Below are 16,472 nucleotides of genomic sequence, written 5' to 3' on the forward strand. Positions count from 1 at the left end.
GTTCTATCTTACTGAAGTCCATTGACATTGTCTTTCCCTGTGCCTTCAACTCTCTCAGTCTTCCATTCTACCTGGCAAAACACAACTACCTCTCTTCTTCCAGACCTCAGTTTATATGGCACTTTTTATTCACTAGACACATAGCCCTTCAGTTTAGATGATCTAAGTCCTTGGTTTAGTTATCTAAATTCCTCTTTGGATTATATGATTTAAGAGATCATAAAAAGGCAGGAAACTGAATCCAGTATGCATATAGCAGCTATTATCAATAAGAAGAAATTAGTGTTAAATAAATGAACACAGTTCTCAGGTAACTGGGAGCTAACACATTTATGTAATAAAACTGCTCTGTACAAGGTCAACTGTGCCATAGGGTCCACAAATGAGCTTCAGGATTTTGTTTGTTTCTGTTGTGTTTTTTGAGATAACAAAAGGAAATTCATATTTTATCAAATTTTCAAAGAATTCTATAATCTCCAAAAGAGTAAAGATTGATCTATGTATGTAATATTGTTATGGTAACCTTAAAGCTCAGATTTTCCATAATTGTTCCAATTTTATTTATTCAACAAATATTTATTCAAAGCCAGTTTCAAATACTTTTTTCTTATTGTTACCACCAACCATTAAAATGTCCAGGAATTTAAATATTTTTGGCAAATAGCAACTGAAAATACTCACTCAGGACTAAAATTTCAAAAATTAAAATTATAAATATTCAGATAAAAATATTAAAAGTCAGTCAAATCCTAAAGACATTGCACTAAGGAAAATATTTTGTGTTTTTGTGTCTTTTTAAAATCTTTAGATAATTTTTAATAAACCAAAACACAGGCAAACAAACAACACAGAGATTTTTTTAAAGGAGAAGGACATTTTGAATGGTGGAAAGAAATAATGCCTATAGTTAAATATAGCAATCTCTTGTTCCCCTGATATATGACTGCTATAATTTAATACTTCTGCATTATTTTCAAATAAATCCAAATTGAGAGCATTTCAAAGGAAATGGTGAAAACTGCATAGTCCCTTGAGGAATTTTAAATCGGCATTCTAGCAGACACTGTCCAAGGCAACAAGCTCTGAAGGGGCAGCCAGGAAGTATACCTATAGAACGTTCTCAGTGGAGGGATGGCCACAGTAGTGACAATTATCCAGTGATTTGCTGTGCAGCCTCTAGAGCAGAAAGTCTATCGAGAATTCCCCCAACAGCAGCCCTTCACACAGGTATGGGCCTGGAAACTTACTATTTATTGCATTACAAAACCGTTACACTAGCATTTCAACAGTAGGTGAAATAACTTCAGTCATATCAACAGAGCAGTCGTCTAACATACAAAACACCATGCCAATGACCGACTATAAAAGAAAGTCAATGACAATAATGAATTTTAAAATCAAATACAAACCAACAGTCTATATTGACTCTGACCCTTTAAAAGTGCTTCCATTCTTTTCATCTCGAATTTTACTTTCACACAGAAAGTCAACATTGTCTTTAACAGGCTCTTCTTTTCACCTTGATCTTGGACCCGGTCTTGCTTTCTAGGTTTTCTAGACCCATTTTTGTTCCAGAAGCTTTTGGGAGACTCTGCAACTCTCTCCAACAGCAGGAAGTGCTATAATTAAATGTTGTACGTATGAATCCTTAGAGAGCTCTGATAAACTTCTCAATTACGTTTGTGTAATTATATAAGAAGGTATCATGTGATGAAGTTGAACAGTGGGAGGGAGGTTATGTGTACTATGTTAGAGAGTTCTTATTTTATCCTGTATGCATTAAAGGGCCATCAAAAGGTTATAACAAATGGAATAAGGTGATCGGAGTTGCATTTTAAAAATATGGCCTATTTTTTAAATAAGATTGGCAGATAAATTAGATGGGAGAATGTCTATAAGCAAGGAGACCAAGTAGAAGACTACTGCCATTCTCCATGTGAAAGTTGATGAATGGAAGCTCAAGCAAGGACAGAGAGGAAGTGTAGTACAAGAAAAGATGTAGAGGTGGACTTAACAGTACTTAGTCACCAACTGAATATAAGAAGAAGGTGAAGGACTCTAAGAGAACACCAGGTTTATGGCTTGGGCAATGGGTGGTAGAATAGGTAGATACAGGAAAGGAATGGCTTTGTGGAGTGAGTGAGTTAATTTGAGGTTATGTGGAATTTGATTTACTATGGAACTTTCAAGAGTGCAATTTAATATCTGCGATTACCCTTTTCTTTTCATCCTTGACCCAATTTCTTAGATTATGGATATTTATTAATGTTATAGGGCTAAGATATGGCTTATATATTAAGCAACCCTTGTCCGTGGCTAAAGCAGTTCAAGTAGTTGATACAATATGTAGAGTAGGCATGGTCTTTTGAGTCAGAAAGATGTAGGTTTGAATTCTAGTTTTATCACCTTCTGCTGTGTGACTCTGAAAAAATGACTTAATTTCTCAGTGCTTTCTTCATTTCATAAATTTCTTCATTTATAAAAGGAGTATAGCATCTACCTCACAGAATTACTGTAGGATTAAGTGAAATAGAACATGGAGTGTTTACTTTTTTCCAGGGTTTTACATATATTGTCAAGTTTAATCATCAGTACTACATATGTGTATTATATGTACACACTGACACATGTATAAATATACAGAGAGAGGAAGTATTTGGATATTTCACACATATTATTCATACAACAATAATTATATCTTCTTTAAAAAAAAATTATTGACTCCGAAGTCCATGTTCTTCTGTTACAGCGAGTTGCCTTAGCATTATAACCACAAAGTGGCATTTTCTCCTTGAAAACATTTCCCCCCTGCTAATTTGGGCATTTATCAATAGTATCTTGGGAGTGAAAGAAACCTCTCAATTACTCAACCTGTAAGCAGTCTAGGACTACAAAGACCATGATACATATGAATGAAAGCCTAGGGAGAATAGCAAGGATCAGGAAATTAAGGAGGGGAAGCTGCTCAGGGAACAGCTGGAAACTTCCAAGGTGTGACAACCTGGCCACCAAAGTGCTGCTGGTGATTTCAAACGTTACCTCCCTGACATGGCCACATGACACGGTGAGATGAGAGGAGTGATAATACTGGAGAAAAAAAATTATTCTAATGTTTCTCTTCTATTGTTTATAACCCTGATTTAATGGATCACACTAAACTGGCTTTTACTTAGGACTACAGAACGATAGTAACCTCACGTGCTAGTAACTAAAGCATACTGCTTTCTAAAAATGAAGATAGTTACTCTTAAAATACGAGATTTACTAGCGTTAAGCAGAAAATTTTTAAATTACACTATTATAAACCATAAGGTTTCATGTAAATCACTTAAGACTGTTCTTTTTTTCCTAAAATTGCCCGGGATTTTCCGAGGCATTGGCAATTTGCATTTACTATATTATCTTAAAGTCAGCCTTATAGGCAATACTGTTCTCTCCACTACAGATTTATTTTTATTGATTTGGAATGCAAAAGGAGTCAGTAACATCTATTCTGAGAGTCAAATTCAGAGAGTTTCTTTCCTACATTCATCAAAGCAAGTAGAATGCTTTTCACATGGCACCTGTGTTATGGTGTCATCTTATGCTACATTAGCCATTATTTTGATGGACATGATACGGTATATACCTAAGGAGCCATGTAATGAAGGCCTGATTGCTATGGGATATGTGGGCCTATAGCCAAACAAATGCAAATGTCTTTGATAAACTCAATTGTGCCTGGTGACTCGCTTCCTCCAAGCTCAAAAACCTGTGTCATTATCAACCTGGAGGGCTTCTACGGTGACATGTTGTGATAAAGCATTTGGTTGACTTCGTTATCATCTGCTGTGACGTGATGCCACTCTTTATCTTCTGAGAAGACCTCAATGCCCAGACTAGTTTGGAAATCTCTTGAATTTCCTGGAGGCTTTGAAGACCAGACCTCAGGGTGTTCTCCAGCCACTCTGGCATCACAGAACAATGCCAAGGCAAATGCTCATCTCTGTTCAGAACCAGAGCAATAGAGAAAGTAAAGAACAAAATATGCTTCTATCACGGCAAGTTGAAAATAAATTCACTAAAGCATTAAAATTGTTTGCAACATTTATAAACTTGACCCTTTGGAGAACCTACCACAAGCATAAACCTACTCACAAAAAACAAACAAACAAAAATATCAAACATATAACACTTTGCATACAATTTCAGGGAATTCATGAGACCCACTGAGCCCATGGAAGGCATGTCGAGAATCACTGGCACCATATAATACTTTAAAATTATAGAATGTGGTGTCAAAAGAGGTCAGTAATCTTTGTTGAAAGTGTAGCAGATAAGAAATGTACATCTCTGTTGAAACTCTACCTTTTCAACATAATTACAGGGCATTATTTCATTTTAGTAAGTAAAATTTTGCTAAAGACAATTCAAGAACAGTCACAGCAGTACATCAATGGGGAAATGCCAGAAATTCAAGCCGGAGTCAGAAGAGGACATGGAATGGGGGATACCCCTGTTGATGTCAGATGGATCTTGCCTGAAAGCAGAGAATACCAGAAAGATGTTTACCTGTGTTTTATTGACTACACAAATGTGTTCCGCTGTGTAAATCATAACAAATCATGGATAACATGGGGGAAAATGGGGATTCCAGACCACTTAATTGTGCTCATAGGGAACCTATACATAAACCAACAGGCAGTGGTTCAAACAGATCAAAGGGATACTGTGTGATTGAAAATCAAGAAAGGTGTGCATCAGGGATGTATCCTTTCACTGTACTTATTCAATCTGTATGTTGAACAAATATTCTGAGAAGGTGGACTACACGAAGAAAAACGTAGCATCAGGATTGGAAGAAGACTCATTAACAACCTGTGTTATGCAGATGACAAAACCTTGCTTATAGAAAGTGAAGAGGACTTGAAGCACTTATGGATGAAGATCAAAGACCACAGCCTTCAGTATGGATTACACCTCAACATAAAGAAAGCAAACATCCTAATAACTGGACCAATAAGCAACATCATGATTAACGGAGAAAAGATTGAAGCTGTCAAGGATTTCATTTTATTTGGATCCACAATCAACGCCCATGGAAGCAGTAGCCAAGAAATCAAATGATGTAATGCACTGGGCAAATCTGTTTGCAAAAGACCTCTTTAAAGTGTTAAAAAGCAAAGATGTCATTTTGAAGACAAAGGTGTACCTGACCCAAGCCATGGTATTTTCAATCACCTAATATGCATGTGAAAGCTGGGCAATGAATAAGGAAGACTGAAGAAGAATTAATGCCTTTGAATTATGTGTTGGCAAAGAATATTGAACATACCATGGACTTTCAGATGAAGGAACAAATCTGTCTTGGAAGAAGTACAGCCAGAATGCTCCTTAGAAGCCAGAATGGCAAAACTTCATTTCACATACTTTGGACATGTTATCAGGAGGGATCAGTCTTTAGAGAAGGACATTATGCTCGGTAAAGTAGAGGGTCAGTGAAAAAGAGGAAGAACCTCAAGGAGATGGACACAGTAGCTGCAGTAATGGGATCAAACATAGCAACGATTGATTGTGAAGATGATGCAGGAATGGGCAGTGATTCATTCTGTTGTGCCACTATGAGTTGAAACTGACTCGACAGCACCTAGCAACAACAACATTTCACTTTAAGTCACTAACAGTCCTACAAAATAGACCTAGTGAAATTATCCCCGAAGGAAGACAATGAAACCAGGGCACGAAGAGGTTAAATAACTCACCTGAAACCACACAACAAGGGCAGACCCAGATGTAACTCAAGCCACCTACCCTGAGCTTTTGCTCCTTCCACTAGGCCAATAATTTCCAGCCTATAGTCTCTGGATCCCCAGGAATATATGAGGCTCTCGCTTTGATTATACAAGCAGGGGAAATAAGTGCTTACTGAATAAAATCAATATATTTGATAGAGAAAAAAAGTTTTCAAAATGCACTATTGACCGAAGGGGGGAAAACAGGAATAAAATCTGTACTCATCTTGAAAAGACTGGGTACCAGTTGCCTTGAACAATGTCTCCATTGCTGGGAAACTATCCATTCATTAAATACGAAGTATATCACAGGTACTAAGATCAAGTCTCTAAGCCAGACTGCTGGACCCAAATTCCAGGCCTGTCTCTTACTCTGTGGCCTTGGGGAAACAACTTGTACCTTCTGTGCCTCAGATTCTTCATGGGTAAAATGGAGATTACAAATAATAGTACTCTCTCATAAGGTTTCTGTGAAGACTAAAGGAGTTAATTGATGTTACTCTTTAGAACTGTACTATTCAAGCACTCTAAAGTATTAGCTATTGTTATTATGTTCTGATTTCATAGATTTAAATGTAGAACTCCATGGTGGTTGCTACTAGCTTTCTATAGTGGTGGTAAGCTTACGACAACTTTCAAATAGTTACATTAACACCTTACAGAGGGAGCATGGGTAACAGCTTTCCCTTCATTTTTCGTATTCTCCTCAGGCGGTTGTGTATCCACACACACGTGCCCACAATTTCTTATCTAGTGACAAATGTTGTTAATAGGTGGTAGTGAAACTACTCTGAGCTCTTCTTCTCCCTGAGGTTGGTTCCTCAACAATTCCTATGCATTTTGCCCCAACCTTGCCTTTTTCTCTGTTTCATGGCTATTGGTGTGAACTCCTTCCGTAAAAAATCACTCCAACATTCTTTATCCCACCTCCTATATTAATTCTGTGGGAAATTATTCATTAAGACAAGATGCACCTAATTGTCAAGTAAAATGCAAAATACTAAGGACTCAAATTATTTGTCTTTCTTACCTTATTTAGTGTATCCAGGTCACCTATGCCAGGCCTTCCAAATTCGTAGGGAAAAAATCCTTTTCCCTTATTATTAAAAAGTGATACATATGACAGATTCATCAGTAGAATTTCACATATTTATAATTACCCAAATAATGAAAAAGCTTTGAAGAGACAACAAAGAAACTCCTATAAAAGCCTATAACTGTTTAAGGTTATGGGGGATTAAGGAACAAACTTAACTAAATGCAACCCATACCTCAGATGCTAAAAAATGTTTTAACCAAGTGAGGTGCAAAGTTTGTGGGCAAAAGAAGACATAAACATTAGAGAAGAAAGCATAGAGGGATCATCCAGCTTTGGACTGACTTCAGTACATTTCAGAAGCATTTCATCAGGAAGTTCTTTAAATATTGGGATTGGTGTTCTCACCTCTCTATCCTCTTATCTTACAAAAAGACTGGGGACAAAGTAGGATAAAGTTAGTTGCAGAGTAGACATCTGTGAATATTTATCCTATGCACTCAGAAAGAAATAATAATCTCCTATAGGTCACTGACTCATACTCATAATTAGTCAGAATCCACTCGACAACAGTGGGTTTGGTTTTTTGGTTAATAGGTCACTGGGTACACTAGCTATAGATTTCAAACTTAATTTTCAAAGAAAAAACTCTTTTAATAAAGTATTGCACACAAACAGGATCCTTTGGAAATCTGAGGTGGAGAGAAATCAGGACTTTCTCAGATATTTTAAAAACTCTGTATTTGTGGAGACAGGGTGATAATAATGATGATGATAAATCTACAAATCAGATGTATCTGAATCACGTAATTTTTAACAACTCGGTCTTCGTAAGTATGCAAATATACATTATAATTGGTATGTAACCTACAATGAAAAGAAAAGATGCTCTACAAAGGTAAAGTGTCTGCCTTAAATCCTATGCCAGAAAATCAACCTATGCCAATAGATTTTCTAATATGAGTACGAAAACTAAACTTTCTGCCGTCAAGTTGATTACGACTCATAGCGACCCTATAGGACAGAATAGAACTGCCTCATAGGGTTTCCAAAGAGCGCCTGGTGGATTCAAACTTCAACCTTTTGGTTAACAGTTAGCCACTACACCACCAGGGCGCCCATCATGAGTAGTTCTCTTAAAATAGTCTCAGGTCTTCTTTTGGAAAATGGGAAATGAACAACTTTCTGTGTAACAATAACAAAAAGATAAGTTAGCATATCTTAGTTTCTGATGATTTTAAAAAAGCCACCCATATAACTGTTTCTTTAAATAGGGCCCAGGGTTTAACAGGCACTTTTTGCTCCTTTGCCTCTCCCTTCGCCTTCAACAGAAGTCTTTACCCTCAACGAGAGGTAGAGGATTACCTTGTAACAGCATTACCATGTTTTTAAAGAGATTTGTTTGGGTTACTCGTTGCAAGGCCATTCTAGACACATTCTCCCAGAAGAAACAGGAACTGGAGTAGATGGGTGTGCCCATTACATGTAGTTGTTTTCCCAAATTCCTGATTATTAGTAAAACTTTAGCCCTCAAGTTAAGGTTTTCTAAGATCATTCATTCAAATTCTTCTACATTTTCCCAGCTAAAATGGGTCCTTATGATTTATTTCAAATGTAAGGACTGCTACTTATAAAGGCGCCTGGTAGCACAATTTTTAAGTGCTCAGCTGCTGACCAAAAGGTTTATAGTTTGAACCCACCAGGAGCTCCACAGGAGAAAAGACTTGGTGATCTGCTCCCGTAAAGATTATAGCCTAGGAAACCCTAATGGGCAGTTTTACTCCAGCATATAGGGTCACAATGAGTCAGAATTGACTCCAAGGCACACAACAGCAAAGGCTGCCCAGATGGATAGTGTGTATGTGTGTTATGCAAGAGAACCAAAGAGTATGGGACGTGGAGGAAAGTTGCTTTAAATGGGGAATAACCTGAGAGTAAAAGAGAAACAACTTTAGTCAAACATAACTGGTCCTGGTTAGGGATAAGTGGCTCCAGAACTGTTGGGTTAAGTATAAACCTTGCCTTTTGTTCAGAGTTTACAGTTTGATAAAATCTGAAACTGTCAGCAGAGCAGACAATTCATAACATTTTCTTAAAAGAATGTAGACAATACTTTTACTTAGAGGAATCATATATATTTTGACTAGTGTCATGGATTGAATTGTGTTCCCAAAAAACGTGTGTATCAATTTGGCTAGGTCATGATTCCCAGTATTATGTGACTGTCCACCATTTTGTCATCTGATGTGATTTTCCTATGTGTTATAAATCCTAGTTCTATGATGATGAAATGAGATGAGCAGCAGTTATGTTAATGAGGCAGGACTCAATCTACAAGATTGAATTGTGTCTTGAGCCAATCTCTTCTGAGATATAAAAGACAGAAGTGAGCAGAGAGACATAGGGACCTCATACCACAAAGCAACAAGAGCCAGAATAGCACCTCCTTTGGATTCAGCATCCCTGTGCTAAGAAGCTCACTGACGAGGGGAAGATTGATGTCAAGGACCTCCAGAACCAACAGGGAAAGAAAGCCTTCCCCCTGGAGCTGATGCCCTAAATTTGGACTTGTAGCCTACTAGACTGTGACAGAATAGATTTCTCTTTGTTAAAGCCATCCACTTGTGGAATCTCTGTTATAGCAACACTAGATGACTAAAACAACTAGGTAATTATTCAAAATTCTCCTTAATAGAATCTAAATAAGAAATGACAACATATTATGATATCTAGCTCATTCCTTACCTTGTTTATTATCCTTTGGAACCGTGTGCGTTCGAGCCACCCCCTAACATGCGCCTGCATGACAGTGATCATTCTAACTATTTTTTTGGTGATTGTGAATCTGTCCCTTTCGCGGAATACTTGGAAAATTTCTATGTGTGGTCCAATTCTTTTCACTTTAATTTCACCTTTTTCACTTTTAATTGAAATAGATTTTTTCCTGAAAATAAAACATAAAACTTAATTACTATTAGGAAAAAGAAAAACACTTCCTTAAGCAGTCTTAAATTTTTTCCAATGATGGGTATATTGAAATAGAAAATGTAATTGGTGAACAGAATTCATGCATGGTACCACTTAAACATGCCAATAAGGTTCCTCAAAGAAGGCTGAGTATGCCAGAATCAATACCATGTGTGAAATTAACCTCTGCTGTAAGGAAATCAAAAAGGAAATGAATTTGTCATAGTTTATCAACAATTACTCAAAAGAGAGAATCTGATCAACAAGATATTTTCATATGAAAGGTAAGGCAAGTTTACTCAAAATCATTCTCCTGTCCCAGAAGCTATTTTAAACTAAAAACTACTTCACTTTGGCACTGATACTCTGCTTACCAATCATTATCCAAAAAATAATTTTGATATCCAAATACTTTCAATAGAGAGGAACGATAGTGTAGCGCTATGTTCATAGACTCTAGAATCTGCAGAAGCTAAGAATCATACCGGATGCCACAATAAACCCTGCAATACTGATATGGATGGTCTGTGCAGTGAGGATGGACATGTAAGAACACTGCTGATTTTCTACCATGAGCAGACTGCCTACAACCTTAGTAATTTTGTGTGTATGTGTTTTTCTTTATACACCTGTTGTATTTTTTATATGATGGCCTTTTTTTTTTTTTTTAACGAAAGTCTTTCTAAGTCCAAAATCTAGTTCCCTTGCAATTCTTAGCAGATAATTTTTTTTTTTCCTTCTGATCAATGCTCTTATTTCTGAATCTCCTTTTCACAGCTGCAGGGTCCACTGGGATGCCCAGGTCAACGCACCCACCAGAGCCGAGTCTTGTCCAAGAAATGCAGTGAACTTGCCTTCTGCATCCCAGGCCCAGCCTGAGTCTCAGAGTGGCTCTCACTGATAGTTTCTGTGTATTTTTTGTTTGTGTTTCTGTTTTCTTCTCTGAGTCCATTTTGATTTCTGCATTAAGCTGGTTCTTGAACAAACCTTGTTCTATTTTGTACATGGCCATATTTTCATTCCCTTGATGACTGAAATATTGCCAACCTGATTTTGATTATTTGACCCAGCCATCTAGCTTCTGTTGGGCAGTACATGACAAGTAATCCCAGCTCTGTCATTTTGCATTTGTCTTTTTTGTGGAATCTTCTAATATCCTCTGGATTATATGTCCCTCACACACCACTATAGCTAAAATCATTCAAGAAATCATTTGGTACACACTAGAATGGAGATCAGCTCCAGATCAAGAAACTTTCATAACAAGTATCCCTGGGACACTCGTTTTGACTCTTCAACCTTCCTACTCCCATAACTGACCGACAAGATTTGCTGAGGCAGCACAAACTTTGTGTTTACTTTTGAGCTATTGCTGAAGACAGAACTGAGGCTGCCAGCTGTCTGTGCCTATGTGCCTAAATTTAACAAGTCCTTTTCTCTCCTTCTAAAACAAAGGAAATTATACTTCTATGATGTTCTTATAGCTGTAGCTTTTTTTTTTTTTATTGCACCTGCGGCTAGTTCTTTCTCTCATTCTCTCTCCCAAACTTTTGTAGATTAATGATGATAAAAATATATCATTCTGTGCCTTAGAGAGATATCTTGCTCAAAAAGGCAAATCTACCCCAAAAGAGAAAAAAAAAATACAGATTTGTTTGTTTCTTTCTTCCTCCCTTTCTTTCTTTCTTTGCTTAAAGCTGATTTTGAATGTACTGGGTGGTCTGGGTAGGGAAGAGAGAGCTCCACCTTCTAATAGGATTTTTTATTAGTTCATATAACAAATTTTATGAATGGGCTTTGATGTATGAGATACAATGGGAGTGCAGATGAAATGGAAATGTTTTTTTCTGGCTTGTCCAGAATTTCAAGACCTGCCGCAAAACCTCAAGAATTCTGAGTTCATGACTTTTTCTCCTCTCTCTCAAAAATAGGGAAGTATTATGAAAATATGCAAAGGAGCCAAATGAAGATGCAATGGAAAGCACTATGTTGTAATAACATGGTGTAAACAAATCTTAAAGGAGTATAATTGATTGCAGGCTGATGTGAACTGTGTACTGCTGAGGCACCAGCAGCTGTGACTAGAGCTCTGCTGGCCTCTTAAATTGCCTTGAATTTTATACAGTTCTTAGTCACCTACTTTTCTGTGTGTGTCTGTCTGTGGTAACAGAAATCAGATATTTTGGTTAAAAGCTATAGTTAATATGAATTATGAATGACTGCAATTACATTTAAGTAAAAGAACTACAAAGAAATGCAAAAAATGTTTCCAAAATGATAGATGTGTTTTGTCTGCTTTTTTATCAACGAAAAAAGAACAGAACTTTATCTTTGTCCCCAGACATACAGACTTTGATAAACAGTACATCTTGAGAATGTCAAAAAAAATAAACGAAAGAGAGAAATTTGAGGTTGTAGAACAACTTACAGAAAACTTGAGGGAAAGTAAATTGTATTTGCAAATAATAAATCTGATAAGAAGCTATGAAATACACTATATTTGGACAAAGTTAGGTCAATTTTTATGAGCTTAATCATAAAAATGTGCAAAGACCTGGAGTTAGAAAACTAAAAGAACACTCAGCATTTCTCAAGCTGAAAGAACTGAAGAAAAAATTGAAGCCTCAAGCTGCAATATTGAAGGATTCTATGGACAAAATACTGAACGACACAGGAAGCATCATAAGAAGAGCCAGGGAATACAAGGAGTCAGTGTACCAAAAAGAATAGGTCAACATTCAACCACTTCAGGAGATAACAAATGACTAAGAAACAATGGTACAGAAGGAAGAAGTCCAAGCTGTACTGAAGGCACTGGTGAAAAACAAGCCTTCTAGAATCGACAGGATACTAACTGAGATTTTCAATAAACAGATGCAGCGCTGGAACCGCTCACTTGTCAATAGCAAGAAATTTGGAAAACAGCTACCTAGCCAACCAGCTGGAAGAGATCCATATTTATGCCCATTCCAAAGAAAGGTGATCCTACAGGATGCAGAAATTACCAAACAATATCATTAATACTGCATGTTAAGTAAAATCCTGCTGAAGATCATTCAAAAATGGTTGCAGCAGTACATTGACGGGGAACTTCTAGAAATTCAAGGCAGATTCAGAAGAGGACATGGAATGAGGGATATCATTGCTGATGTCAGATGGATCTTGGCTGAAAGCAGAGAATACCAGTCAATAAAAAGGCATTCTATTGTGTGGATCATAATAAATTATAGATAGCATTGCAAAGAATGGAAAATCCAGATAACTTAATTCTGCTCATGCAGGACCTGTACATAGACCAAGAGGCAGTCGTTCGAACAGAAAAAGGAAATACTGCATGGTTTAAAATCAGGAAACGTGTGCATCAGGGTTGTATCCTTTCACCATACCTATTCAATCTGTATACTGAGCAAATAATCCAAGAGGCCAGACTATATGAAGAAGAATGCAGCATCAGGTTTGGAGGAAGACTCATTAACAGCCTGTGATATGCAGATGACACAACCTTGCTTGCTGAAAGTGCAGTGGACTTGAACCACTTACTGATGAAAATCAAAGACTATAGCCTTCATTATGGATTACTTCTCAACAACAACAACTAAAAAAAAAAATTCTACTAACTGGACCAATAAGCAACATCATGATAAATGGAGAAACAATTGAAGTTGCCATGGATTTCATTTTCCTTGGATCCACAATCAATGACCGTGGAAGCACCAGTCAAGAAGTCAATGTATTGCATTGGTCCAACCTGCTGAAAAAGACCTCTTTAAAGTGTTAAAAAGCAAAGATGTCACTATGAGGACTAAGGTGCACCCAACTCAAGCCATGGTATTTTCAATCACCTCATATGCTTATGTTAAAGCTGGACAATGAATAAGGAAGACTGAAAAAGAATTGATGCCTTTGAATTATGGTGTTGGCAAAGAATACTAAATATACCATGGACTGTTAGAAGAACAAACAAATCTATTTTTGGAAGAAGTACAGCCAGAATGCTCCTTAGAAGCCAGGTTGGCAAGGTTTCATCTCATGTACTTTGGACATGTTATTAGGAGGGGCTAGTACATCACACTTGGTAAAGTAGAGGGTCAGAGAAAAAGAGGAAGAACCTCAACAAGATGGACTGACATAGCGACTGCAACAATGGGCTCAAACATATTAATGATTGTAAGGATGGCGCAGGACTGGGCAGTGTTTCTTTCTGTTATATATATGGTCGCTATGAATCGGAACTGACTGAATAGCACTTAAGAACAAACAAATCATAGAAGAGAAATGCTTGTGAATCCTTGACTCTAAAGTGCTACATAGGTAGCATACAAAATGAGTAAAGTTAGAATTTTATTTCCTTTCTGTTACATTGACAAATTGATCTTTGATTACACAGTCTGCTCTTAATTTGACAAGAGGAAAACCATTCTGTGTCATTGATATCCTCTGACAGGTAACAAAAGTTCCTTGTATCACCAAAAAAAAATTCCTTTTTCATGCTTGTGAATCTTCTTCTTCTTCATGATGCACTTCTTACAAAAACCTGGTGTTGCTAATATTGAGTATTACTTGTGGTATGTTTCATGTTTTTACTCTTAAGGGCACTTTAAAGGCTTTTGCTCATACTTTTTTTTTTTTTTTTTTGCCTCCTCCAGCAATTCTATCTTACATTGTGCAACCCAGATTCAAGCCCCAAATTCAAGATATAAAACTGTTTTGATATCTTTTTAACTTGACTATGTTTTGGGTGTCCCAGATGGCTGAAGGACCATACCAAAGATTTTCTGCTTCACTATATAAAAGAAGGGATGCTAAAAATAACAAAGTGTATTTTGCATGGCCCATATTTTTTATCTAATTCAACACCATAGTGAGAGCTGTTCCATTTACCAAAGACCAGAATATGAAATAAGGTGACTAACCAAAGAAAAACTCTGCCTCCTGAAGTGAAATATATAATAACTAAAATATTATTAATACAAACAGAAGCACGCTCTAGTAAAGTGATGGCATTGATGGCCCTATTAACACCTTCTTATATCTCTATCTTTGCAACGTGACTTTGCAGCCCTTCCTGTTAAGTGGTGGAGTCCATCCACCTTATGAATCTGAGCTGACCTTCTGAACTGCTTTGGCCAACAGAATCCAATGGAGGTGATGATGTGACAGTTCTGAGCATGTGCCTCAAGAGGCCTTACGCAGTTCTTTCTCTCAGATAACTGCACCTACATGGGAACCAGCTATCAATCCTCTAAAGGACGACAGAGCATATGAGAACAGACAAGTGATATCAGCCAAGCCAGGACCGTATCTTAAGAATTGCCCCATGAGAAATAACAGTTGTTGTTTCAAGCCACGAGTTTATGTTGTCTTACTGTGGCAATAAATAACCGATACATATACATTATGTTCATTCACAGAGGCTAATACAGTAAATGTTAATTTGATTTTTTTTTCAGATGTAAATTATCTCTGTCAAGTAGTGTGAGTCATTATATGTATTTTATGGGATAAATTTTTTTTAAAACTTTGAGGTGTTTGTCACTGCCCTCGCTGTCAATAATTTCTTATTTCAAGGTGACCAATGACTAAATCCTTATGAAATAATTATGTATGTCCTCATTAAAGTACTCCATTCCCCTCCACTCTGATATTGTTGGTTATTATACAAAATACATACTAAATATATAATATGCCATTCAGTCTTATCATCGACAGGTGGTTTCTATGTTTTCCTCACTCTTACCCAAAGTCCCTGCTACAAGATAGATCATAAACTGAGTCTTCTGAAATAAGCATCAAAATAATGACAGCCTTATGAAAAAAGCATATTCTTAACAATTTATAATAGAAGGAAAAAACTTACAGCGAGGCTTCTAAGTTTAAACTGATATCATAACTATGAACCTGCTGGACTAGACCAAAGGATCAATTCAGGATTCCAAGCCTTTTTTGGCCCCGAAATAGGCAATTCCATGTTGGCAGTCAGCTTAACCCAAGACTGTCAGAACAGTAAATAATGATCTAGGATTGAATAAGCTTATCATATTGTGATTAATATTTACTTTTTAATAAAAATATTAGAAAACTTCCTTTCCTTCTTTGGATCTATTTATAAATTTCAATGTATTTACCTTTACTTGTACAAACTAGAATGAAACACCCTTTAGATGGTATATAAATGGCTCTAACTAATCCCTTACAACACGAGGAAAAAAAATCCTAATGAAAATTTTAATATAGATAATAAATTAATAAATCATTAGGAATAATGATTTTATAGAAAGTACCAAAACCAAAAACCTACTGCTATTGAGTCGATTCTGACTCATAGTGACCCTACAGGACAGAATAGAACCGACCCATAAGGTCTCCAAGGCTGTAAATCTTTACAGAAGCAGACAGCCACATCTTTCTCCCAAGGAGCCACTAGTGGTTTCAAATTGCCAGCCTTTCAGCAGCAGCTAAGCACTTTAACCACTGTGCCACCAGCCCTCCTCTATAGAAAGTAAGGACACATTAATTAATTTTGTCTACAAAATGACTCAGAACAATTGTTGTTGTTGTTAGTTACTGTCAAGTTGATTTGGACACGTGGCGACCCCATACGTGCAGAGTAGAACAGCTCTATAGGGTTTTCAAGGCTGTACTCTTTCAGAAGCAGATTCCCAGGCCTATCTTCCAAGGCACCTGTGGATGGGTTCAAA

General features: G+C 36.8%; 1 protein-coding gene across 1 annotated transcript in view; it reads right to left on the minus strand.

Annotated features, from left to right (window-relative positions):
* The window catches only part of LOC135233039 (IQ domain-containing protein M-like), a 302,634-nt gene extending 292,409 nt beyond the window's left edge, over positions 1–10,225 (minus strand). Inside the window, exons 1-2 of the mRNA XM_064296152.1 lie at positions 10,149–10,225; positions 9,553–9,751 (exon numbers count right to left, since the gene is read on the minus strand). Of these exons, the coding sequence (XP_064152222.1) occupies positions 9,553–9,751; positions 10,149–10,225 (276 nt within the window). The remainder of the gene's footprint in view (positions 1–9,552; positions 9,752–10,148) is intronic.
* Positions 10,226–16,472: the final 6,247 nt, after the last annotated feature.

The sequence above is a fragment of the Loxodonta africana genome, chromosome 13 (genome assembly GCF_030014295.1).
Source record: "Loxodonta africana isolate mLoxAfr1 chromosome 13, mLoxAfr1.hap2, whole genome shotgun sequence".
Taxonomy (NCBI): Eukaryota; Metazoa; Chordata; class Mammalia; order Proboscidea; family Elephantidae; genus Loxodonta; species Loxodonta africana.